Source organism: Cervus canadensis, chromosome 19 (genome assembly GCF_019320065.1).
Source record: "Cervus canadensis isolate Bull #8, Minnesota chromosome 19, ASM1932006v1, whole genome shotgun sequence".
Lineage (NCBI taxonomy): Eukaryota > Metazoa > Chordata > Mammalia > Artiodactyla > Cervidae > Cervus > Cervus canadensis.
Window position 1 is genome coordinate 55580662 of NC_057404.1, and position 25636 is coordinate 55606297.

General features: G+C 36.7%; 1 protein-coding gene across 3 annotated transcripts in view; it reads left to right on the forward strand.

The window, feature by feature from the left end:
- LOC122422296 (bifunctional heparan sulfate N-deacetylase/N-sulfotransferase 3) overlaps positions 1–25636 on the forward strand; it is a 188426-nt gene that overhangs the window by 130896 nt on the left and 31894 nt on the right. For all 3 annotated transcript variants that reach the window (XM_043438703.1, XM_043438704.1, XM_043438706.1), the window contains exons 7-12: positions 9373–9555; positions 11754–11850; positions 15559–15682; positions 19686–19860; positions 23367–23537; positions 24924–25033. In XM_043438703.1, the coding sequence (XP_043294638.1) occupies positions 9373–9555; positions 11754–11850; positions 15559–15682; positions 19686–19860; positions 23367–23537; positions 24924–25033 (860 nt within the window). The remainder of the gene's footprint in view (positions 1–9372; positions 9556–11753; positions 11851–15558; positions 15683–19685; positions 19861–23366; positions 23538–24923; positions 25034–25636) is intronic.

The following is a 25636-nucleotide window of genomic DNA, read 5'->3' on the forward strand; positions in this document are numbered from 1 at the left end:
GAGGCAGCTCTTCGCATCAGGTGGCCAAAGTATTGGAGTTTCAGCTTGTTCACATGTGAGCCAAAATCAAATTTTCATGTAGGTACATTTACTTTGAAAGCTTTTTAAAACTTCTGTCAGGTTTTTTCAGTTGAAACACCTTAAGGGATGTTTAATTTCATCTCCTCTCTATGTCTTCATTATGCCATAGAAAACTAAGAAGCAAAATGTTTTCTGCTAGAAAAAAATGTATGTTTTTTCATTGCAAAACTGAGTATAACTTTTATACTACATTGCTGCTTAAATAAAGATTTCTCTTAATTAATCATTTTTAAATTTATGATAAGCTGTAACTATTCATTATCCTGTCACTTTGTAAGTCTAATAGAATGAGAACAGCTGTTCCTCTAGTCTCTGAATAAGTAAGAGTCTTCCAGAGTAATGCAGAGACAATATCAGAACAGCATGCCCAAGGTACACAACGCAGAATTCACTGAAAATTGGTGATCTGAGAGCTGGAAACACTCGTGTGTGTGTAAACATTTGTTCAGCAGCTGAAGCAATGGCAGTACATTGAGCCAATAGAATTACTTCTGGCACCTGACAGAAATGTTAATTGACCATCAATCACTAGCTTGTAATGAAAGGGCTGAACTTGCAGTTCTGAATGTATAGCCAGAAAAATTAAGTGAGAGACATAAATGTTATAAAAAAGAAAAATGTTCCAGGCTAAATTGCTTTAAATTACATTGACCTCATCACTGTACCTTTGAAACCTGTCCCTAATTGAGAGCAATTGATTTACCATTCCACCTTTCCTGTAAAACCTATCAGATCCCAAATTCACAATGTTAAGGGCCCTTTGCCAAATTATTCTGCAGCTGAGCTTCCCTTTGAGATTCTTAAATGATGACCAAGGCACAAGCCAGGTAGAAAAATGATACTCAATGAATTTAAGCCTCAAAAATGAGTGACATCTTTTTTCTCCCACTGGACAGGGTGATAAGGTTAATGAAAATAATTTTTAACATAAAATGGCACAAAATTATGGAAGATACTAGCACCAAAATGAGCTGTGCCTGGGACCACCAAGATAAAATGATCAAGTTTCCGGAAATTAAGGAGAATTTGTGAGGAAGATTTTTGCAGAAACTCGTGCTGTACAGTGAGCGTGGCCCCCGCCACTTTCTGTCTGCGGGAGAGCAGAGGGTGGATGACCTGCTGCTCATCTCAGCTCCGGGGTGAGGGTCACTGAAACGAAAAGAGAGCTTGCTGTGGCTTCCCTGCAGAAAAGGGACATTTTGGGCTAGAGTCTGCCTCATGACTCATAAAACTAAACCATGAAAGAGACGGTAGCTACAATGGTCTGTGACATGTGGTTCTGGGGAGTTGCTGAAAGGGTTGACAGTTTCAGAAATGTAACATTTTAAAACTCCAGTTCTTAAGCTGATTTACCTAATTCCTCAAATAATTCACTTTTAGAAAATATAACTCATTGCATAACAGTATTACTTATAGATTTTTATATATAAATAAGTTATTTTACAGAACTTAAAGAGGAGGAGGACACTTCTAAGAAATATGTGCATTCTTTTCCAAAGTCAGCTCAAAGGCCTCTAACTCTCAGGGCCCAGATGTGGAATTCTTAGTAGGAATGTTATCTGGGAATCCTTTTAAAGGGACTCCACTGAAGACTGAGCCTCATAAAGGCAACCGCACTGGTGGGGCCTGGGAGAGGTATCACCAAAGATCTCGGATGACTTAAGCATGCTCCACCTTGTGACGTTACCAACCACGTAATCATCCCTGTCTCCCTTCCCCTCCTTCATCTCCATGTCCCAAACACTAAGGGATAAGAAATATCACCTAGCAAGATGAAGAATAAAATCACCCACTGGAGAAGAATCAACCAGGCTCTCTTCCCAGCCTCTCTGGCAGATTCTCTCCTGTACCAGGCTGCAGCTGAGAGAAAGGAGAAGATTTAATATTGCATCAAACTTGGAGTTTTGATTCTTTTCTCTGAACAAGGAAATTTAAACTAGTAAATCAACACTGTGCTAGCAACTTAAAGCTACATGAGCGCTATCTACTCACTAAGGAAACTAGGGAGGGCATGGGGCCTGCCCCAGCCTCATCCAGGGGTAAGGGGACGCCACCCACACTGAGTAAATGTTAAAGAGACGGTGCAAAAAAGCAACCAGGTTACTTTAATGAATGTGTCCCATGAATCTGAAACGTTTCCTGTGTGAGTTACACAATGATTTTTTTTTTTTCTTTTTTTTTTTTTTTAATTTTTTTATTAGTTGGAGGCTAATTACTTCACAACATTTCAGTGGGTTTTGTCATACATTGATATGAATCAGCCATAGATTTACACTTATTCCCCATCCCGATCCCCCCTCCCATCTCCCTCTCCACCCGATTCCTCTGGGTCTTCCCAGTGCACCAGGCCGGAGCACTTGTCTCATGCATCCCACCTGGGCTGGTGATCTGTTTCACCATAGATAGTATACATGCTGTTAAGACCACAGATATTATGTTTGGAGTTGCTCACCTTTGACAAGGCATTTTCAATGGAACGGTGGGAACAAAATCCAGATTACAAAAGACTAAAAAGTGAACAAAAATGAGATCTGAAAGCACCTATTACGCTGCTCCTTTAGAGACCCTGGCTAGGAAGGACAAGGTCTAGAAAATAAAAAAGCTCAAGAGAGAGCCTAAGGTGAGAGAGACTCAAGCATGTTTTCAGGTAGTAGGGAAGGGACAGTAGAGCAGATTAAAAATAGAGGGAAATAGAGGGATAAATGATAGGATGAGATCTTAGGAGTTGAGGGGGTTAAAGGCACTTGGAGATATATTGGGCCTTGAAAACAAAATAGAGCACTTCTGTCTGACACTGAAGGCGTCAGGAGGAATTTTATAAGACGAATATCTACAGAGAGGGTAGAAGTTGAAAGAGTTCCTGCCTTATGACCATTACTTCTCCATCAATCACAAGATGATGAACTAGGGAGATTAGGGAGAGTGGAGACTGACAAAAAGGCCTTAAGAGAAGAATGAGCGGTTGAAATAGCAGCTGAAGGTAACTGAAGAGTGAAGAGATAAAGAATGAATAAAGAGAATATCAATAGTATAGACGATTCCATTGAAATTGGGGGCCCTGTGCCTCTGTGACCCAGATAGCTCCCAGTGTATATTTTTTCCCTAACTGTGCTGTACATCCACACATGGGAGTGAAGAAATTGAATGGAAAACTGATGGAAAGTCTCAGACCTGCAGACAATAGAAAGCAAAAAAGATGGTTGGGAATCTGAGGTGATAGTGGGAGAGAAGTTCAAATTACTGACCACAGAATTTTGCCTCATGAAGGAAGTAATCAGATGAACATTGACAGATGCAGAAAAAATGAAGGGATTAAGAAACTAGAGATATACATAAGGTTGATGAGCTGCTGGAAGAAAGCTATAAATGAGAATTGATGTTCCTCCAAACCCATAGTAATATAACAACAAAAACAATAACAAATGGCTATTAGATATTAAGCAATTGGGGCTTCCAGGTGGTGCCAGTGGTAAAGAACCCACCTGCCAATGCAGGAGACATAAGAGATGCGGGTTCGATCCCTGGGTTGGAAAGATCCCCTGGAGGAGGGCATGGCAACCCACTCCAGTATTCTTGCCTGGAGAATCCCATGGACACAGGAGCCTGATGGGCTACAGTCCATAAGTTTGCAAAGAGTCAGACACAACCGAAGCAACCTGGCATGCAGGCACAGATTAAGCAATCACTGTGTGCCAAGGAGTGCTTTACATGTTTTATTACGTTTAATCATCAGAGCAACCTTGTGAGGTAGTCACTATTTTTCTCTCCCCTTTTTCCCTTCAGATAAGTAAATTAAAGTACTGAGAATTTAAACAACTTGCTAAGATCAAAGAGCCAATATGTGGTACAGCCCACTTTCTTAACCACCATGCAGGCTAAAGTCAAAGACCTAAAGATACCATTAATTTACAAAGGAAGGAAGTTTCACAGGAAACAGAAGGGAATGGGCAGTAGAAAATAAGTGTAGAATGGGTGGGCAGAGTTCGGGGGAAGAGTACAGAGCAAACGGGGATAAAGCTGGAAGAGACAAGAATAAATCATTGAGGAGGCTCACAATTTGAATGGTGCTAAAGGATTACCAGAATTAATGGCACTGAAAAAAATAACTGACCCTAGATTGCCCAACTTTTTAAGTAAGATTATTAGTGCCAACACAAGGAGCATACTGTACGTAGTAAACTCAAGGAACTTCAGAGAATAAAGTTGAAAAGACCTCATGCAAGCCCCCAAGGAACTGACAATCTAGACACAAATAAAACAAGTATTTTTTAAAAGCATAATACAAGTCAGAGTTAAGAAAATGTCAGGAAGACTAAACTGTAATAGTCTGAGGCTCAGATTTTTGAAAGACTGCATTTGCCTGGAGAGATCTGAAAAATTAGATGTAACCCTCTGGATACGTAGGATTGACAAGGAGAAAAGTAAGGCAGGGTTTCTGAAGAAGAAACTGCATGAACTAAGCATAGAGGTAGGTGAGTCTAGAGGACTCTGGGGAGCAGCAAGCAAGGCAGGCTGATTGGTGCCCTGAACACAGATAAGATTGGAAAAGTAGCCTGGGATCATGATGTAATTTAGGATGAAATCCTGAATTTTATTTAATTCAGAAGGCAGTGAGAAACTATTAGAAGGTGTGATCTGTGAAATTATAGGATTGGAGGTTTAGGCCCAGGGCCTCATTAGAAGAACCTTCTCCTCGGAAGTTTTAATTTATTTTCCAGAAAGAGACATCCTCATCGAATGAAGTACCATCTTGGCAGTGGTGAAACTCATATTTTCTTGGTAATAAGACTTCCACAGTTTGATCACTATCCCGTAAAAATGAACTGTTTTCCTTATTTTTTTCCTTAAAGAAGTGAATTACCTTATACTTGTCCTCTTCCAGAAAATCTTTTAAATGCCATGAAATAAAGAAAAAAATGAATATGAAAAGCAGCCTATTAAATAGAGAAGTTACAAGGCAATATGCATCTGAGGGGTACATGACAAAACAGAGAAGAATTTTTCTTTGGTTTAAAAACAAAAAAACAGGATTGAATGAGATTTAGGGACCAATAGCATGTGTCTATGTGGACCAGTTCTTTCTATCACAGTCTTATGTGGATCTCCACACACATGTCAGCAACGCAGAAGCCCTCCAAAGGCATGGCCAAGGGCACTCACCAAGTTGTTCTTTATGCCATGGTTAGCTCTGAGTCTATAACATCAAAACATATTCATAAATGTGTCATGTTTGTTTTTAAAACATATTAAAAAGAATCACTACAGAAAAGCTGATGCTTTTGATGAACAAAATCTTTTCTGTGGGAATAAATGATGGGTCTGGCTGGTTTTCCTCAAATCATATTCCAATGGCACCTGCATCTGAACAGAGGCTGCTCCTCTCAATGGAGGTACCAGGCCACCCTCCAGACCAGAAAATCAGAATCTCTGAGTGTAAGGCCTGGTGATCTGAACTTTTATAAACTTCTAGGCGATTTGTATATATGCTAGACTTTTGAATCTCTGGTCACCTGGAAGGATACCAAAACAAAACAGAACTGCCTAAAGGAGAGAGGTGGGAGGTAAGACTTTTTTCATTATAAACTCTTTTGTGCCTCTTGAATTCTAAACTTTTCCACAAACAAGACTCGCGAAAATGAGCATCATATTTATATTCGCACCTCTACAGAACCAATCAGAGCATCTGGCAAATAGAATAAGAAAGTTGGTGGATTTGAACTAAGCAGCATGATCATAAATGGCATGCGTGTGGGCTAAGTCATTTCATGGGCTATAGCCTACCAGGGTCCTCTGTCTGTGGGCTCACTAGGCAAGAATACTGCAGTGGGTTGCCATGCCCTCCTTCAGGGGATCTTCCTGACCCAAGGATCAAACCCCATCTCTTTCGTCTCCTGCATTGGCACCCGGTTTCTCTACCACTGGGGCCAGCTGGGAAGCCCCATAAATGAAATATAAGTATTAATAACATACCTTTTTTTCACCAAATTTCATCTCCCCTCCTCCTGACCTTCTCAAAACAGAGTAATTATTGCCTTGTCAACTGCGTTTACACCAGGACCTATGTTTTGTTCCTAATTCTACTTGGTAGTAGTTCATTCATCTCTTCTGCCTGGAACTTATCTGAGTCACATGGTTGAGGCTGAAAAGTGTAGATAAAACTTCCCATATCTTTCTCTTAGTCACTCTTTTACAACTGGTAACTGTTTCCTTTCTCATAAATACCAGGATATATGATGTTTGGCATTCACCTTTTGCCTTTACAGAAAAAAAAATTATATATAAGTATCTTGCCATACAAATATATGTTAATTGGGCTAAAATTGTTTTCAGCTGTTAATCGGATAGACTTTATGCCTTTGGTAATTTCCAGTGATTTGAATTTTAAGCAGCTAGTCTCCTGAGTAACAACAAGAATTGCTTGCAGTGTGCTTACAGCAAAAACTGTTAGAGAAATGCAGTTGCAACTTCCTTTGACATTTTCCTTTTCATTGGATTCTGTATCTATAATAAAGATAACTTATTTTGATACATTCAATCCTTGTTTAAAGCAAAACAAAAAAAACCCTCAGTTCTGAAACGCTCTTAAAATTATAAAACCATCTTCTTTAGGAAAAGATTAGTATCTACTTTCCCTGAAATAGCAACCTTCTCAAACTCCTTCTTCATTTCTTTCTATTCTGTGCAGACATTGCTGTCAGGTAAGGGATTGCCAAGAAGTAAAGAGATAGTAGAGTTGTCACAGATCAGGACAAAAGAAGAAATACTATTTGAAAAGCAAGCTAATTTTTGACCAAAACCTTCTCCTTATATATCTGTTCCCACCTGTCCTGTTGTGCATACCTTCCTAACTAAAAAATAATAAAGAAAACTTGGAGAGGCTACATGTTCATCAAAAAAGATATATACAACAGTATATGTGGCGAGAATACTATGATTCACCCCCTAGAAAAGAGTTTAAAAAGAAATTGAGATGCTTTATGTCCTGACCAATTATATTCTTTTTATGGAGCACAAAACAAATCCCAGGCTTCAGTCCAAAGCCTAGAATAGTGTCATGAGATGACAATCATTACAAAACCACCACTTTGACACAGTCCTTTTGCTAATGGTACACTTTGCATTATGTTAAAGTAGACATGCAAAAATAGAATTGAAACTTAGGAAACTTTCAGTTAGGAAAGGTTCACTGGTTGGAGGTTAAGTAGCTTTTGTTTTACAGGATTAAGTTCAACACCTTATAAGTATAACCTTAATTCTTGCCCATCAGGTTCAGTTTCAGCAAAAGCAATGCCAACAACCAGCTCATACTCACTTTGGGTCACTACTGCTTTTACCAGAAAAAAATAGTATTTTTTTACTTTCTGCACTCATACAAGTAAAAATGTGGCACTATGCTTTAAATGTCACAGCATAAAATGCTTTCCAGTGTTGAAAAATAAATTCAAAGGGATGTCAAATGCACTTGTATCAGAAGGTCACACAGAATCTCTAAGTTTTTAATTTTCTGTTCAATGCAGATATTGTTCAAGTAAAATGCAGACACAGTTTTTTTGATAAATTTTTCATAAAAATAAAGCAATAAATTTGAATTAGTGGCTAGCTTGGTTAACATATATATTTTTTACATTGTATGAAAAAAATTAGTAGAAAGGCAACATGAAGTATTTTGCCATTGTTATTGGGCTACAATGAAAAATATGGCATATAAAACAAGTAACGAAAGACTGCCTATAATAGATATTAGGAAAGAACTTCCAAACTTAAGAATGATTTTATTAAGTCTGTCAATAGCCTACTGTTTTGATGAATTTTGAAGGAAGAAAGGAGGAGGTGAGAAAAGTCAAACAATTGAAACTACTAAAAAAAAAAAATCATAATAACCAGAAGGTTAAGTTTTAAAAGTCTCATTTTTCCCAAATACCCTAAATGGTAAAAATCTCACCAACCAACTCCACAAGTTCATCTGTGTGCTGGTAGCTATTTAAAATCACCCTGGAAGTATTTTTGTCTGTAAAAGTTCTAAGATTTAAAATATAATCAGGCAGCATGAATAGAAACACAAACATCCTTGATCATACTTGAAATTTTTCATGTTAAAGTCTGTGTGATTTGTTCAATAGAATATAGGATATCACTGTTTCCTTTTATTCATAGTTATAAGTAACTGTATTTCTCTAATTCTCTATATCAAAATTTTCATCACTACCACTTTACCTCAATAAATTTTCTTAAGTATTTCTGTCTCTTAATGAATGAAGCTATTATGTTCATTATTATGATGATTAAAATAACTATTATTACTATTCATTCATATGACATTATATATTTTAGGAGCATACTATTAGCACATGAATTATTTTTATGATCTTTTTATAGCAGCATAAATGTCACAGTGGTTCTCATTGCCATTGAAAATCTCATGCAGGATTATTTCCATTTGTCAACACTAACCAAAAAAACTATTTGCTTAAGCTTATTACTTAAAGTAATAGCTATTAAAATGCCCTTTCTACATTCCTTACCAATTTAATTAATCCTACAGAATTCAAATTTATTTCATTATAAAAAGTTCCCCATGTTTGCTATAATTTTTTTCAATTTATGGATTTGATCTAGGACACCTGCTTGCATAGGAAGAATTTATCTATTGAAGAATTAAAAATTTTTCTTCAGGGTATTTGATACTGGAAATAGTAGACTCAATAAATAGGGTAAGACTTTCAGAGTATTATGGATGGAAAATAGTTGACAGTTATCTTAGTAAAACTTTAGTTGCTGGTCTTTTGTCATTATGGCCTCTGATAAATACATATCAGAGGATTTTCAGCTAATGCTAATAATGACAACTCATTGATGATTTATGTCCATTAACTTTATGTACTATGTTACAAACCAAATTAAATTGACTGATATTACAAAATCCCACCCTCCTACTACCTCAAATTATGAATAGTTCACATATCAGAAAGCTGTTATGTGTGAACATCTAGGACATGTTATTCAGCATTGGTCTAGTTGCACCAACAGGGGCTATGGCAGCTGGACTCATTTTTTGTTTTGAAATACATTAAAACCTCAGGAAAAATGCTCACCAAGTCTTACTAGTAACACATCCTCCGGAGTGCATTAATATAGTGAGAATATCTGAGATATGTCAAAAATTCCAAAACATTTCACAAACTGAAACCCTATGCAAAGAGTTCTTTAGAAAAACTAGCATTGCTATGGCTGCACTGCCCCCTAGGGTGAAAATAACTTGTGTTTATGCTGAAGTTCATTTGCCTTTTTCAGATCAGCATTTTCATGACCCATTTGTCTAACTACGGGAATGACCGGCTGGGATTATACACATTCGTCAACCTGGCCAACTTCGTGCAGAGCTGGACCAACCTGAGACTTCAGACTCTGCCTCCAGTGCAGTTGGCTCACAAGTATTTTGAGCTCTTTCCTGATCAAAAAGACCCTCTCTGGCAGGTAAGACTGGGTCAATAATTGGTATCATTAATTAATCCCACAAACATATGTTCTATGAGTTAATACAACTCTAAAAAGTGAAGGCATTGGGGGGAAAAATAATGTACATTTTGGAAATGTTAGTAGATTTGAGAAACTTCATTGTGGGCCAGATTCTCTGTTCCCAGGCCCTTTAGAAACTATGAATGCTGAAAGCTCAGTGAGAGGGTCAGTAGATGTCATATTTTCAATCAGGAGTGAGGGATCAGTTTGCAGATTGCAACAAGTTGACAGAACAGAAGATGGTTATAGGCATGTGTTAGGCAGGGAGTCGGCCTTGAACATATCCGTATACCTCTCGTGACTAAACAACATTAAAGGGGTAGGTGAGGAGAGTTCAGAACTGCTATCTGCCTCTGAACCACAGGGTCACCGACAGCTGCAGAATATAGGCAAAAGGATTAGTCAGGTATTACTCCGGACATGGGGAAAATGTTTAGTGGCAAAATCACTGAGCTTCTTAACAGAAAATGTCATGTAAATATGGCATATTCAAACGGTTCCAGGCATAACCCAGATTTCAAAGCTTACACTCTACCTGTCCTAGAATTACAGAAACACACTTTGAGCTTAAATTGCCCACCCCATGACCTGGGGAAAGTAATAATCTTAGCAAGTAACTACATAGTGCCTGTTATATGTGTGACTGAGTTCTTTACATATGTTCATCCATTCAGTCTTCACAGCTACCCTATGAGGTGTAGTTATTACCCCCATCTTACAGATAAAGAAACGGGGGCAACACAGAAAGGCTGAGACACTTATGCAAAGGCATACAGCTCTTGTGTGACAGAACGGTAGTGAATTCTGGGCCACCTGGCTCCAGACACTGCACTCTGAATCACTGTTCTAAATCAGAATTACCGACAGAGCTGATGGTATAATAATAACGATCTTCAGAAGTTGTTGTTGTTTAGAAGTAGAGCTCAGTAAATTTCACAGATTGAAGTTTCAGTAAGCTCTGCACTTATATTCTATTCATGTATCTGTGAACTTGAGCTAATTGCCTCATAGGCACAAACAGATAACCACAAGAAGATATATAACTACATATTTTAGAAGGTTAAAGTCGGTGGTTGTAGAATTATCACTGCATACTATTTGGCAGTTAAGATTTTTAAAACATCCGTCTTTTTATCTTAACCACTACAGAATATCACCAAGTGTCAGCCACTGGAAAGATATGAAACTTTCCTGCTAATTTAACACCTTATTTTAAAATTGAAATCATTATTATTTCAGGTGAAACCACTTTTTTTCTAGAACAAGAGCCAAAAAAAAAAAAAAATACCCTCACCTTAGTCTTTAAATCTGTTGTTTACGCTAAATAAGCAGGTGTGTTTAACTACACATGTAGTATTAATTGAATTGAAATAGAGCGCTGTCCCATTTGCCTATTCCTGAAAAGTATTAAAAGTACCGTAACTGTTTATGTAATATGCAGCTAGCGGTTAAAATTAAGGGTGTTCTAGATGGAGTTTGCACAGTGAGTTTGGTTTAAGTACTATTTTCCAAAAGCAGATTCCCTAAGGTAGTAATTCACCCTCATTTTACCCTTTTGCTGAAGTTTAGTGCTTTTTAGCATCACAGTTGTAAAGTTATAGTTTTAGACATACATTTACTGACCTCTGAAAGCAGCTGAAAGGAATCTGCTATCTCTTTAAACAGTATTATTATGACCAGATCCATCTCCTTTTGAAGCACAGCAGGAAAGATCGAAGTTACTTAGAATAAAAATCTGATACCTTATATATTTCAGTGCTGAGAGTGTATCCTCTTCTAGGTTAGCAGTGCAAGCAAGCACAGCCTCTGCCCAACAAGCTCACTATTTTAAAACTTAAACCACACACACGCACACAATTAAGACATAGAACTACCAATAGCAGAAAAAAATATTTAAACCCTCAGTGCTATGAAGCTGTTTACCCATAATGGAAATGCCTCCCCTCCCTCACCTCCTCAGTCAACACTCACCTTCAGGATGGAAAAGGACTTATTTGAAATCCTCCATGGATGCCACTTTACGACTTTCATTTAAAAGAGGGAGCCACCACAGCCTTGCTTCTGGGGATAACTTTTCAATGACAGAAGCTGAAAAACTCTAGCACACAATGGTCAGCCACAAAAAATACACATCTCTGTTTTTTTCTCCTGTTTAGAATCCTTGTGATGACAAACGCCACAGAGACATTTGGTCTAAAGAAAAAACCTGTGATCGCTTACCAAAATTCTTGGTAATAGGACCCCAGAAAACTGGTGAGAACTTTTTATGTTATAATCAACATGTATAAAAATCCTGATGACTAGACAGTGAATTCTTGCCACAATGACTTCTCAAACTCCCTATGAACACTGATGAATGAATGACATTTTATTCTCTTTGTTGAGCTGAATGTTTCTTCAAGTAAAATGGATGCAGATAGATATTACATAGTTGGAATATCCAGGAGTCAATTTGGTGGCGAAGTTACTTTTTTCCCAAAGATCCTAATTGAAAATTGCTGTTATTAACATTTCTAAAATCAAAACTAATCATGTGTTTGAAGAGTGACTTATAAGATTTCATCAAATTTCAAGATGGACACGTATAAATCTTCCAGAAATTTAGTCTTTTCCTGACATCTTCCTGATACAGTTTATTTCTAAACTCTTGCAGAAATGACTACTTTCCAAAAGTTTATAATGGATGCTTGACAAGCAGAATTCATAAGCATAAACAAAACTTTGTGTTACTTTGTGTTAAGAAAGATATTTATTCATACCCAGAAGAAATCTCTGGCACCTTTTTTTAAATTGGTGTGCAATTTTTCCCATAAACTTCTTGTTTCTGTAAGAAACAGTATTAAAATGAAGCCCAATGGAAGCTTTAAAAATGCCAGACATTCAAGCTGTATCCTGCATGATAAATTATTTGGGGCTCTTCGTTTCTAGCTTTACAGAAAACAGCCATTTCACATCCCTTCTTAGGGGAATAAATTTCCTTTTCTTATTTCTCTAGAAATAACTTGGGAGAATTCTATGTAATATACACAGTTAAGTTAACCTACTCATTTTCTCTTAGTCCCATTTACAAATAACAATCTGAAAACAATAATAAATACGACACGTACTTCTCTTATCCTTATTTATCTCACTTGTCCTTATTTACAGTCAAGAAGCAACTAGAAAGACATTTAAACTAAAGTTTCTTTAGCGAACTCCCACTGTCATCACGTAGCTTTATCATTAACGGTCGCATCTTCTCTCGGAAGCTTGGCAGATCAAGTATGCTTCAGAAAGCCCTGCAGGGTATACTTCCTCTTGTGTTGCGCTAGATATGCAGACATTTTAATATCCTGGTTAGATAGCAGAATTATTACTTGTCATCTTCAGCTCAATTGGGTTTCCAAATGTTTATGTTACAATTTGTATATGATATTTACATTTGGAAGGGAATTTCTAAATCCTTTTTATAGAAATTGAAATTTTCCCAGTCTTATAGGGATATAATTTACATACAATAAAATTCACCAACTTTAAATGCATAGTTTTATGAATCTTGGAAATTGTACACAGTGGTGTAACCACTACAACATTTAAGATTTGGAACACTTCTGTCTCCCTAAAAAGTTTCTCCACATCTTTTTTCTAGTCAGTTTTCCTTCCCCAATCCTTAGTCACAGAAAACCACCTTCTAGCACTGTAGTTTTGGCTTTTCTAGAATTTCACATAAATGGAAATATAAAGTATCTTTTGTGTTGGACTTCTTTCACTTAGCATATTGCTTTTGAGATTCATCCATATTGTACCTATTGATATTTTATAAGAATTTTTTTAAGTGGACAGACATAGCTTCTTGTATCAGTTCCATAAAAATTAGCTTTATTTTTAATCTTTAGTTTTGCCAAAAGTATTTTTCTGAATAATTTTGCATAACTGTATAGTCATCTGGATATTCAAATATTTTTAGTGTTGAAACTAACAAAAACAGAAAACCTGAAGCTTTTTTTTTTTAATTTTTGAATTCTTGTTTTTGTGTCTATGATTATGTTGTTGAAATACAACATACACACACACACACAACAGCTTATTCAGACCCAAGAATATGAGTAGGTAAAGACAGAATTCAGAAACCACAACTTAATTTTTTGACCACTGATAAATTACAGTGTGCCTTTTACTGACTAGGTAGATAATTAGATTGTATTCACTTTTTTTTGTTTGTCTTATTAATGCTCATCATGCTATTAATAGCAAGTAATATGGTGCAATACAATTCTTAAAAATAAAATTCAGAAAAGAATTTTATCAGATGAACTCAGAAAGGATTAGCCTGTTTTCTTCTTTCATATTGTAATAGCTATTCTTTTTGTCTTTACAAACACTATATTCTTTTCAATTTTTTAAAATGCATTAGTGAATTTTAGCTCACAAAATATTATTTTTTTAAATACCTTACAATATTCAGATATCGAGCTTTTTAACTATTTTTAAATAGATTACCTCACTTGACCTTTATAAAGCCGTGACAGCTAAGTATTTTCTTCCCCACTACATGGATAAGAAAACTAAGACTCAGGTCATATAATTTTTGTTCAAGTTCAAACAGCTGGTAAGTGCTAGAAATAAAACTCTTGATCTTAGAAGTTATCAGACTCTGAGGTATTATGCTCTAGAAAGCTTTACTATGTATTTCAAGTAATGGAACATTTTTTTTCCCAACAAGTTTTAGATTTTGTCCCATATTTCTTGTAAGTCAATGATTCTTGAAGTGTGCTGAATCAGAAACTCTGGGATTAGGCCCAGCTCTCTGTTTTAACAGCCCTCTAGGTGAAGCTGGGGCTTCCCTAATAGCTCAGTTGGTAAAGAATCCGCCTGCAATGCAGGAGACCCTGGTTCGATTCCTGGGTCGGGATCCAGGGATCCCCTGGAGAAGGGATAGGCTACCCACTCCAGTATTCTTGGGCTTCCCTTGTGGCTCATCTCATAAAGAATCTGCCTGCAATGCAGGAGACCTGGGATCGATCCCTGGGTTGGGAAGATCCCTGGGAGAAGGGAAAGGCTACCCACTCCAGTATTCTGGCCTGGAGAGTTCCAGGTCGCAGAGGCGGACACGACTGAGTGACTTTGATTTTCACTTCAGGTGAACCTGATGCATGCTAAAGTTCAAGAACCACTGTTTTAAGTCGAGTTTGTGAAGATCATTTTTACCTTGTATAGCATAGATTACTGTGTTTCATTCCCTATAGTTATCTATGATTATAGATAAAATGTTCATTGTTTGGTTCAGATAAAATCTAGGAACACTGCCTCTTCCAACTCGTTGTTTTAGACAATATTGCTGTTGACCCATATGGGTACCTATGATATGCCACCCTCTTTCCAAAAATGCAAATTGTGTTATTTCTCCAAGAAAAGGCACCATTTTTTTTTTCCAAATTTAGCAATTTAAACAATTTTGACACTACTTTGTATAGGTATGTAAGTACATTCAAACTTAAACAAACTGGTTAAACGTTTTCATTCTGTCTCAAATTAATAAGCTTCATAGGCCTTGGGAGGAACTTTATAGGGGAACCCAAGTATTAATAATATAATATGTTAAATAATGATGTCTTTCATTTACATGGTACTTTATTAATATCAAAATATCTTCAGGCACAATATGTCTTTTTGTCCTCAGAGAAAGCCTAACAAATGACTAAGGCAGGTGATTTTCCACTAATAAGACAAAGCAAAAAGCCAAAGTCAATGACTGAACTGAGTCCAAAAGCCTGTTCTTACAGCAGGCCTTTTCTCACCTGACACTGTCCTCATTTTTTAGAATTCGTTTCTTAAGATGCTGGTTATCTATTCAATTTAATTCAAGGGTTACTTATATGCATCTGTTTGGATCATTGTAATACAGTTTATTAACAACTCAAATGCTAATAGTAGGAAACTGTTTTCATTCAATTAATCTCTGAACCTCTATTGTCTTTTCAGGAACCACTGCTTTGTATTTGTTCCTGGTTATGCATCCTTCCATCCTTAGTAACTCCCCCAGCCCAAAAACCTTTGAGGAGGTACAGTTCTTTAATAGAAATAACTACCACAGGGGGATTGATTGGTAAGATGGGTTATTAGTATAAATCTAAAAGTATATGTACTGTGCACAGTATTAAATTAGTGCTTATAATCAACATTTAAGTCTGTTAGCTACAAATAGTAATTATCTCTGTGCCTTGATTAAATAACATGAAGGAGCACAGAAATTACTCATAACAAACTTTTCTCAGTTTATGAAGGGATTTGTCACCTCAAAAGACTCATGTGTAATTTTAATTTGTATTAATTATCTTTGATGGTAATTACAAATAAAAAGAGAAATACCTAATATACAAGAATTTCATTTTTTTCTACTCTTAAGAAAACACTTTCATAGTTTTTTGTTCTTATGTACTTTGCATTAAAGTGATGCTACAGTTCACATATAATATACTATTTTACTTTGGTACAAAAGGTAAATAAATAAAGTTAGACATGTATATGCATTTCATGAGTAATGAAAGCTATTTTTAAAAAGATATCAACAATATACAAAATTTAATTTTGGGCCTTTGAAACTAGAACCATATCAGCCATCTGAGGAAAAGAGTTAATTAAAATTAAAACTTAAAATGTCTACTATACAAAAAATACATAATGCAGGAGGAATAGGTGTTACAAACAAACGTGTTAATCCTAAAATGTATCTAGAATAATGTACAAATTTTTACATTAAATTTTTACATTAAAAGAATGTACAAATCCTAAAATGTATCTAGAATAATGTACAAATTTTTACATTAAATTTTTACATTAAAAGAATGTACAAATTCTTTTAACGTACAAATTTGTGCAGAAAGTAGTGTAAAAGTAAATTCTTATAACAACCGTAGAGCATGAACATAAACATTCTGCGTGTCATTTAGCATACAGCTGTTATATATTAACTTCTGTTGTCAGGTTGCATGATCTCTATTTTATATGTATCAGCGCCCTCAAGGTTTGCTTGTGAAAAGTCCAAATGGAAAGCTAAATGGATTGAGTATAAGCTGAGCTCCTACTAGGATTTATATATATTTTAATTATTATATATTTTCTTGCCAATTCCTCAGCACACTGGTTGATACTGATTAATTATGTAGTATTAGATAATAGCTGTGAGAGTCAAGGATCCATCAACTACTTCAGCTGCTGTTTTCCCACTGACTCAAATAAATATGCTTGTATGTAGTAGAATAAAAAATTTAGTCCTTGTTTACATCAAGATTAAAGGGGTTGATTAAAAACTGCTTTGGAAATAGAGAAATGCAACAATACTTAGATTCCCTGGGACTTAAGAATATCTGTGAGAATACTCAATTTTTTTAGGAAAAAGCTGTGCCTAACACAGTAATGTGTATAGGGACCATAACAGAAATGGACAGTCCCTTAAGTGGTCTCCAAAGAGATGGCATAAATAAGTAGAAAATGAAAGAGCAATTAAAGATTTTAATGATAACTTGCTAAAAATACCCCAATTGTAAACACTTTTGATTGACAAATTATGTGTTTATAAAAGGCAATTAATACAAATAACAACAACTGTAAATATCAATCTATTAGCAATAACCAGAGCTTTGCTCTCAAGGACAGCAAACGTATTCAGTGCTTAGACTGGCCTTGCCTCTCCCTGAGGTACCTCAGCGGTCCCTTTAAGACAACAGAGCCACGAGGTTGAAGTCTGTGTGTCTCAGCGTGCCAAGGTCACTTACAGAATTAGCCCAGGCACAGTTAATTAATCTGGAGACATGGATCTGTTCTTTCTGGAGAACTGGGCAAAACCAGGGCTTCCCTAACAGGCAACCTAAACACAGGCTTAGGGCACAAGCAAAGTAGGGCAAATGAAAATGAGAAAACTCCGTCTTTGATAAAAATAGCCGAGATTTGCAATCAGAATTTCTAAGAAAAATGTTTGATGTAGGCATACAGTTAAGTTTTATATCCTACAGTTTGGTATTATTTTTTATTATCACTTAAGGAGGCAGTGGATGGTCGGAGCAGCACCTGGAGGGTCGTACAACCCTGCTAACATTTAGAAACCCTAAACATCTTAATCTGGCTCTGAGTAAAATCACTTAGAAATACCCAGAAACAAATAAATGTGGAGTGTTGCAAAATTTACATCTTTCAATTTTAAAAAAAAGTGCTGAGCTGTCATGGGAGTAACAAAGCTTAAATGAGGCAGGCATTCATGTTTAACCCCCAAATTATTAAACTACTCTACTTTGCTCACCAATTCTTTGAATAACCTGCATTCACATTCTCCAAATGTGGACCTGTTTCCACCCTGGAAATATGAAGCTGAATTCTTCACCACCTTGTGTATTCAGCAAACACTTTTCAAGTGCCCATAAGTACCAGCCAGTATATTAGAAAAATGTGGGCACATAAGCAAACAAGAACTGGCCCCTGCTTTTTCCATGAGCCTCTGGAGTCAGACAAAATCAATACATTTTCGGTCCAAGATCCACAACTGCCTGAGGACGATTTCAGGGCCTAAAGTGTCGTAGGTATAGAGGACTACCAGGAAGGTGGGACAGTTTTCAGAAGTCAAAAGTTATCTGAATTCAGTACCTCCTGCCCTTCTTTTGTGATTTTTGGACCCTTTCTCAGAATAAGCAAGCTCGGACCAAATAAGATACCACTAAGACACCTGATGTGACCTTAGCACCCCTGGAACAAGCGTGGGCATCTAAATTAAAAAGTGTCCTAAAATGTGGCACCTTCTATTAATAGAGTGTATACCAGAACAGACAGCAGATCAAACTTTCCAGAAATGTTTACATGTCTTTACCCCTAAAAGAAAGGAATCCCAGCATGACACATGACCAACAAAGCAATTTCCAGAAAAACATAAGATGATTGCCGTGCTGCGCTGAGTCTGAAGACATCACTCCGTTGGGCCAGCCAAATTATGTAACATGGTAACAACTGGAATCCTGCTAGGAGCTTTATTGTGTGAATGGAAGAAAACAACACACTGCAAAAAGAACTCACCACATAAACGTTAATGGCTCTCTTTTTCAGTCATTATTGAACTACCTTGTCTTGGTAGCTCAAAATCATTGTGGCTTACGAATTAGAGACGGTGTGGGTCTGGAGGGTGAGGCGTTTATTAGAAAATGTAAGAAACCCTAAACGTTAAATTTGCATGTTCTTTCTAAAAAGGCCCTTTGCCTTTAAAAGATGTTCTTTGATGCTTCAGAAAAACCCATCATCATATGCTTGAATTCACTTCTATTTGACATTTTGTGCAAATGGCACATTATACAAATTCCATTACGTCCTACGTTTCTGTGCTTCAGGCTACAGGTAGGTATTCCTGTCTTCACTGCTGGTGACAAATCTCACCCCACTTAAGGACACAGAACCTGACCTTAGAAAATTTGATAGTATTTCATATCTGGAAATATGTACTATTTCAACTTCTATAATTATTCTAAACAATATAAACGGCTCTTTATGTGAAAAAATTAGCAAACAGGCAGTGTTTTCACACCACATCTGTTCTGCCCTTTGACACTTTATAGTTGAATGTAAGGGCAACACACTGGTGGGAATGAAATTATTTTTACTTGTGATGAAGTAAAAAATGTTTTGTCTAAGTCTGTTTAAAGTGCCTTTGAACTGAACACACTATTTGTTTTGATCCAGTTTTCTTTTTGGTTGAGCACTCATATTTGTCTGGCTCCAGAGGCTCATGCAGCAAAATATGTCTGCTTTTAGATACATTTTATACAGTTAGGTTGATTATTGCCACTCGATCCCTTTGTATCTACATTTTTGTTATTTCCCATATCTTTTTATTGATATTGAGTAGACTACAAAGAAAATGTATTTAGAAAAACATTTTGAAAATACACTATTAGTGTTCTGTATGTTTTTTCCTTGCTAACAGGCTTGTGGGACAAATGCCTTTAAAAAAAAAAAGGCTTTTTTTTTTTAGGAAACAAATTAATTTTGTTTGTGGGACACCTTTAACATCTTTCACTAACCAGGGTATGAGTATAAACCAGAGTTTCATTTTGAGAAATATTCCCTTTTAGGTATATGGATTTCTTCCCAGTCCCATCTAATGTTACCACTGATTTTCTGTTTGAGAAGAGTGCCAACTACTTCCACTCAGAGGAAGCTCCTAAAAGGGCGGCTTCTTTGGTCCCCAAAGCCAAGATTATCACCATTCTCATTGATCCATCAGACCGAGCATATTCCTGGTACCAGGTAAGGAAAATACTGACAAAACCCAGCAAGTAGAGGAGGAGTTTAGAGAAGGGAAGGTGGTTTTCAGTAATAGTCACCACTTCGGGTTTTAACAAAAAAGATTTGTTAGCTTTATATCTTCAAGAAAGTAGATAAATTTCTCTTTGCTTCCATAGAGAAATGTTCCCTTTAGTTTTTATTAATTTTGCATTCATTTGATTAATTTAATAAAATGTATTTATACAATAAGAAATTAAAGCAAACAAAATATTATTAATGTGTGCTTCTATATATCTGTATTTTAAAAGTAAAATGGAAACACAAATGTACAAAACAGACTTTTGGACTCTGTGGGAGAAGGCGAGGGTGGGATGTTTTGAGAGAATAGCATTGAAACAAGTATGCTATCAAAGGTGAAACAGATCCCCAGCCCAGGTTGGATGCATGAGACAAGTGCTCAGGGCTGGTGCACTGGGAAGACCCAGAGGGATGGGATGGGGAGGGAGGTGGGAGGGGGGATCGGGATGGGGAACACATGTAAATCCATGGCTGATTCATGTCAATGTATGGCAAAAACCACTACAATATTGTAAAGTAATTAGCCTACAACTAATAAAAATAAATGGAAAGAAAAAAATAAAAGTAAAATGTTATAATTTAAAATCATTCTTTTTCATCTAATATGTATATAATGCTGCTATTATTATCTCAGTTTTACAGATAAGAAATATACCTGATTCCACCGAAGCAGAAGTCAGAGGTTTTGTTCTGTAAAGGTCCAGAGAGTAAATATTTCAGGCTTTGCAGGCCATCTAATTGCAACTCTGCCATTGTATTGCAGAAGCAGCCATAGACAATATGTAAATTAATGAGCCTAACTGTGTTCCAGTAAAACTTTATTTACAGAAACAAACAACAAGCAAAATTTAGTCCATGGACCATAGATTGATGACCCTGACTCTGAAAGAGCTTAAATAACTGCTTGTATTGAAGAAATAACCTAGCAGCAAAACAGAATATATGAATTCTTCATCCTTAAAAGCCCAGCCAGTGTCCCCTGCTTTAAGCCTCTTTCTCACATAAACATTGCCATTATGATGTTGGTTAGAACCTAGCACAGAAATGATCAGTTTGAAAGAATTTTAACAAATTCTAATAATAAAACTTATATGCCATATATTTTTACCTGAGTAAATATTAAAAATAGGGGAAAAACTGCCTCAGTGATATTTTATTAATCACCAAATGGAAAAAGTTCAATAAAAAACAGCAATATTAAATATAAGAACATAACAAAATTAATAGAGTCAGTGTCTTTAATCTCTATTATTCTTAGTTAGGAGCTTCCCAGGTGGTACTAGTGGTGACAAACCCACCTCCAAATGCAGGAGACATAATGAAACATGGGTTTGATCCCTGGGTCAGGAAGGTCCCCTGACTTTCCCCTTCTGGAGGAGGGCATGGCAACCCACCGCAGTATTCTTGCCTGGAGAAGCCCAGGGACAGAGGAGCCTGGTGGGCTGCCATCCATGGGGTCGCACAGAGTCGGACACGACTGAAGTCACAGCATCCTTAGTTATCATTCTTCAGTTTTGTAATTTAAAAACCACTCTCCTGATGTTCATGTGTTCATTCCTGCATTAAATAATTTTAACGACTACCACGTGCAAAGTATTGTTCTAAGTATGATTTGAAAGTAAATTAACAAATGTGGATGCTACACTTGAGACTGCTTTCAGTCTAATTGGAGAAATATGTTTAAATAACCAGTGTATAAATCAGGAAGTATTAAGTGACAGATAGACTCCTACGGAGTACTAAAGCCTACCTGATAAAGACCACCAGGGACAAGTTAGGTGTATTAATTGGCTGCAGCGGAGGAACCTGAACACTTGAAGAACTATCAGGCATTTCCCTAAAGAGGGGGAGGATTTGTATGATAGGGAGAAATGTAAGTAAAATGAACATGAACTGTTTGATAGGTGCAAGCAGGGCCAGGGCTGAAAAACAGACTAAGAGACTTACTTCCTTAGAAACTCTAAAGTTAAGATAAACATGGAATGTTATATCCAAAAATCCTTTATCTGAAACTCTGCACCTGGACTGGAAATAAGGCTGCTTCTCTGAATTAAAGTGACCCAAAAAGCTCTTATCTTCCAGGCGAGACTGGATGCTGCATTCTCAATGATTTCATACATCTAAATTTCTGACAATCTATGATATTAGAGAACAAAGTTTCTCAGCATGGAGTCCTTTTTTTAAACAAAAGCCATTTTTCCAGGTTCACTAAAGAAAGAACAGATTGTTAGGAAAGGCTTCATGGCTGGGACAGACTAGGAAAAGGTCATGGGATCTTAACAGGCATATTGATAATAATCTGTGTAACAGGGAGTGAGACATCCTGGGAAAACAGAATCCACAATTCCACACAAATCAGTCATGCCCAACTCCTAGAACCATCCTTTAAACCAAATATACAGCAAATTGACTGATTTGATCTTGCGCCTTTTACCTTAACCACTAGGTATCTGGAGAAAAAAGGAACACGCCTTAATTGACTCAAAGAGAAAGCAGAAAATTGGAGCTTGGCAACCACTTAGCCCCTGAAAAATTCAGAATTTGCTGAAAAAGGAAGCTTCAAGGCTGAAAGCTAACAAAACATCCTAAATATTACAAATAAATCACTCCACAGTGGCAAAATGCAGGCCTTAACAAAGTCTAGTAGAGTTTGCAGTATAGTAATTTGAATCTCAATTGCAGCAAATTTGCTATTCAACTAGACGTGGTAAACATTCACAAACCCACCACTAAGCCTGAATATTTATTGGTCAATTTAGGGAAAAGGTGATTTCCTCAGACCCCTGGGCCTGAGCCTGAGCCATTATGAAGTGCTTTCCTTTTAGGATTGCTGCTGTCTGCATTTTCTATACAGTAAGTGGTTCTGATTCATCGCAGAGGTTACCATTAGGTAAAATAATCTTGGCTTTTAGATGCTGGAGTGTATATGATAAAAGCTGTGGATTTCAAATAATGCACATGTCAGAGTTTTCACCAGTTTCTCCATTTGAATATCCCATAGGGTTTTTCTCATCTAAAACTGCATTACTAGACGGAACAAAACTATGTGGCAGAACTGGCAGAGTGTTTTGTACATTATGGATATTAACTGGACATGATAAATGGTTTCTTACGGGCTGAAAGGGGGGGTGTTAAGGCGACTTTCAAAAGTTTACTTTCAGAATAATATATATATACACTATGGAAATGACTCAGAAAAACAGGTTAAGAAATTATATCAAGAAGAATTCCACCTCTACCAAATAATTCTCAAAAATATACTCTCATCAGTGTCGTAATTTTAAAGCCTGATGCTCCAAGCATCTTCATCCTTTATTAATTGCAAAACAAATAACTCTCCCTCAGTGAGGCACTCCTTCCTTTAGCTTTGAGACTTGTCGCAGAGATTGGTTTTTAATTATTTATGCCTATGGTTCAAGTCAGTTTAATTATCTACCTTTTCATCATAGCATCAGCGATCACACGAAGACCCCGCAGCTCTGAGATTCAGTTTCTACGAAGTGATCTCAGCTGGGCCCCGTGCACCCTCCGAGCTGAGAGCCTTGCAGAAGAGATGTTTGGTGCCAGGGTGGTATGCCAGCCACATCGAGAGATGGCTTGTTTATTTCCCCCCCTTTCAGGTATTGAGCGATAAGAATCTTCATCATAGTACAGTCTCATTAAGTCAATGACTTTGCCTCTAGGATAGAGGACATTTTTACTCATTAAAACATGACTAGCATTCACTCTTTAGCTGTAATTGAGACTCTGGCAGACAATAACAGGCAGAGGTAGAAAAACGAATTCTCTTTCTAGAAGTATTTCAGGATAATTCTCCCTGCCCTATTTTCTAGTGCATGCCTTTCCTGATCATTAACAGCTTTAGAAGCTTGATACTCCTGATTCTTATTATGAGAATAAAGCTTGAGAACCTCTTAACCAAACAAGGCAAACACTGTTTGGCTTTCACTGCCATTATTTCCCTGTGAACCACCTTGCTGGATTTTTCACAAGTCCTGTGTTTTCCTTGGTGCCCTTGTTTCTCTCTTTTGCTCAGTGTTAGCCTAGATTACAAAATCAGCCCCTACACTGGATTGCATAAAGCAATCTGACCACATCAGACACAGTGGATACCTGTGTATCTAGAACCATGCTGGCCACAATGATACCATACATGCAAGCATATATGGCTATTTAAATTTCTATTGAAATTATATAAAATTAAAAACTGTTTCTCAGTCACATTAGCCACACTTCAAATGTTCAATAGCCATCAGTTAGATACCACAGCCTCACAGTATGTCCATCAACACAGAAATTTCTAATGAACAATGCTGGTGTAAACTAAATAGAAACGTTGGAGATGTGTGAGCAGGAATTGCGTTCCAGGCTTTATGGCCCTTCATCACCATCCCCTGTCATTTATTTTACTGGGACCACCCCCTTCCCTCACCAGAGTAACAAGCAAATTCGTCTCGGTAGTCTGTTGAGGAACTTCTGTTTACTTTAAGGTTTTCTAGGAATCTTACCTTTTTCTCCAAATGGATTATCAAAGAATTTCTAAAAACTTTACAGTGCTGCTCCTTTGACTGGAATCATGGACAATGATATGTCCTCTGTGTCATGGTACCTGGTCCAGTCACTTTTCTTCTTTCCTACAAATCTACTTCCCACCTTGAATCATGGAATCATTGCTTTATCTGTTTTTAAACTTGATTTTCATTTGTGATTTTATAGTCACCTTTCTTAAGCTCTCTTGATACCCTCAAATTTTTTTGTTTGTTTTCATAGTGTTTGCAGGATGCCTCAAACTATAACACATGAATGCATCTAATTAGTGTGATTTATTTTTTATTCCATGTCATTAATGAGGATGGCCTGGTTAAGTCTTAACAACAATGAATGCAAATCCCCTCAGTACAATGTCTCTCATGGAATAAATTCAAAGTGCAGAATTTTTGTATCATGCTGTTACATGTCTTTTTCCAATTTGCATTGTCTTTTTTTTTATTTCCTTGGTCACTTAGCTGCTAATTATTGATGGGCAACAGTTAAGAACTGATCCTGCTACAGTGATGGATGAAGTACAGAAGTTTCTAGGAGTCTCTCCTCATTATAATTACTCAGAAGCATTAACGTAAGTTTATATTCTAATTAATTTATTGAAGTCTCAGCAGAGAACTGATTTTAGAGAAGTTGTAGTTTGGTGATGCAGCTATTGAATTAGCTGCCCCTTACATACCGATTATTTTCCAGTTGAGTTAATCACTTGAGAAAGAACATGTCAACAGTTTGGCTATGAAATGTCCAAAATCCTCTATTGATTTCTAACTAGGGAAGTTTTCTCTGGAAGGAAAAGAGAGGAACAAAGAATTTTAAGTCTTAAAAGCAACAACTAACCTTAAAAGAGGTTACTGAAATGATGCTGGAAGCACTAAGCCTATTTAACCAGACAGTATTGAGACACTTGGAAGCATAAAAAGACCTCTTGAACCAGGTGATTTATGAACTCCTCTCCCTTTTGTGTAATTTTAAAAAACAAACGTCACAGAGCAAGAAATAGCCCCATAGGTGGCTGAATAAGAGAGAGAGAGAGAGGTGCTATTATCACTCTTACACATACTTCTGTTTTTTGGTCTTTACCCACCGTCTGACTAACCTTGTCACCTCTTCTTCAGAGGCCTCAGCTGTTACAGCTCTGGTTTGGTTTTCTTTTGCTGGTTCCCACTGATTTTCTTAG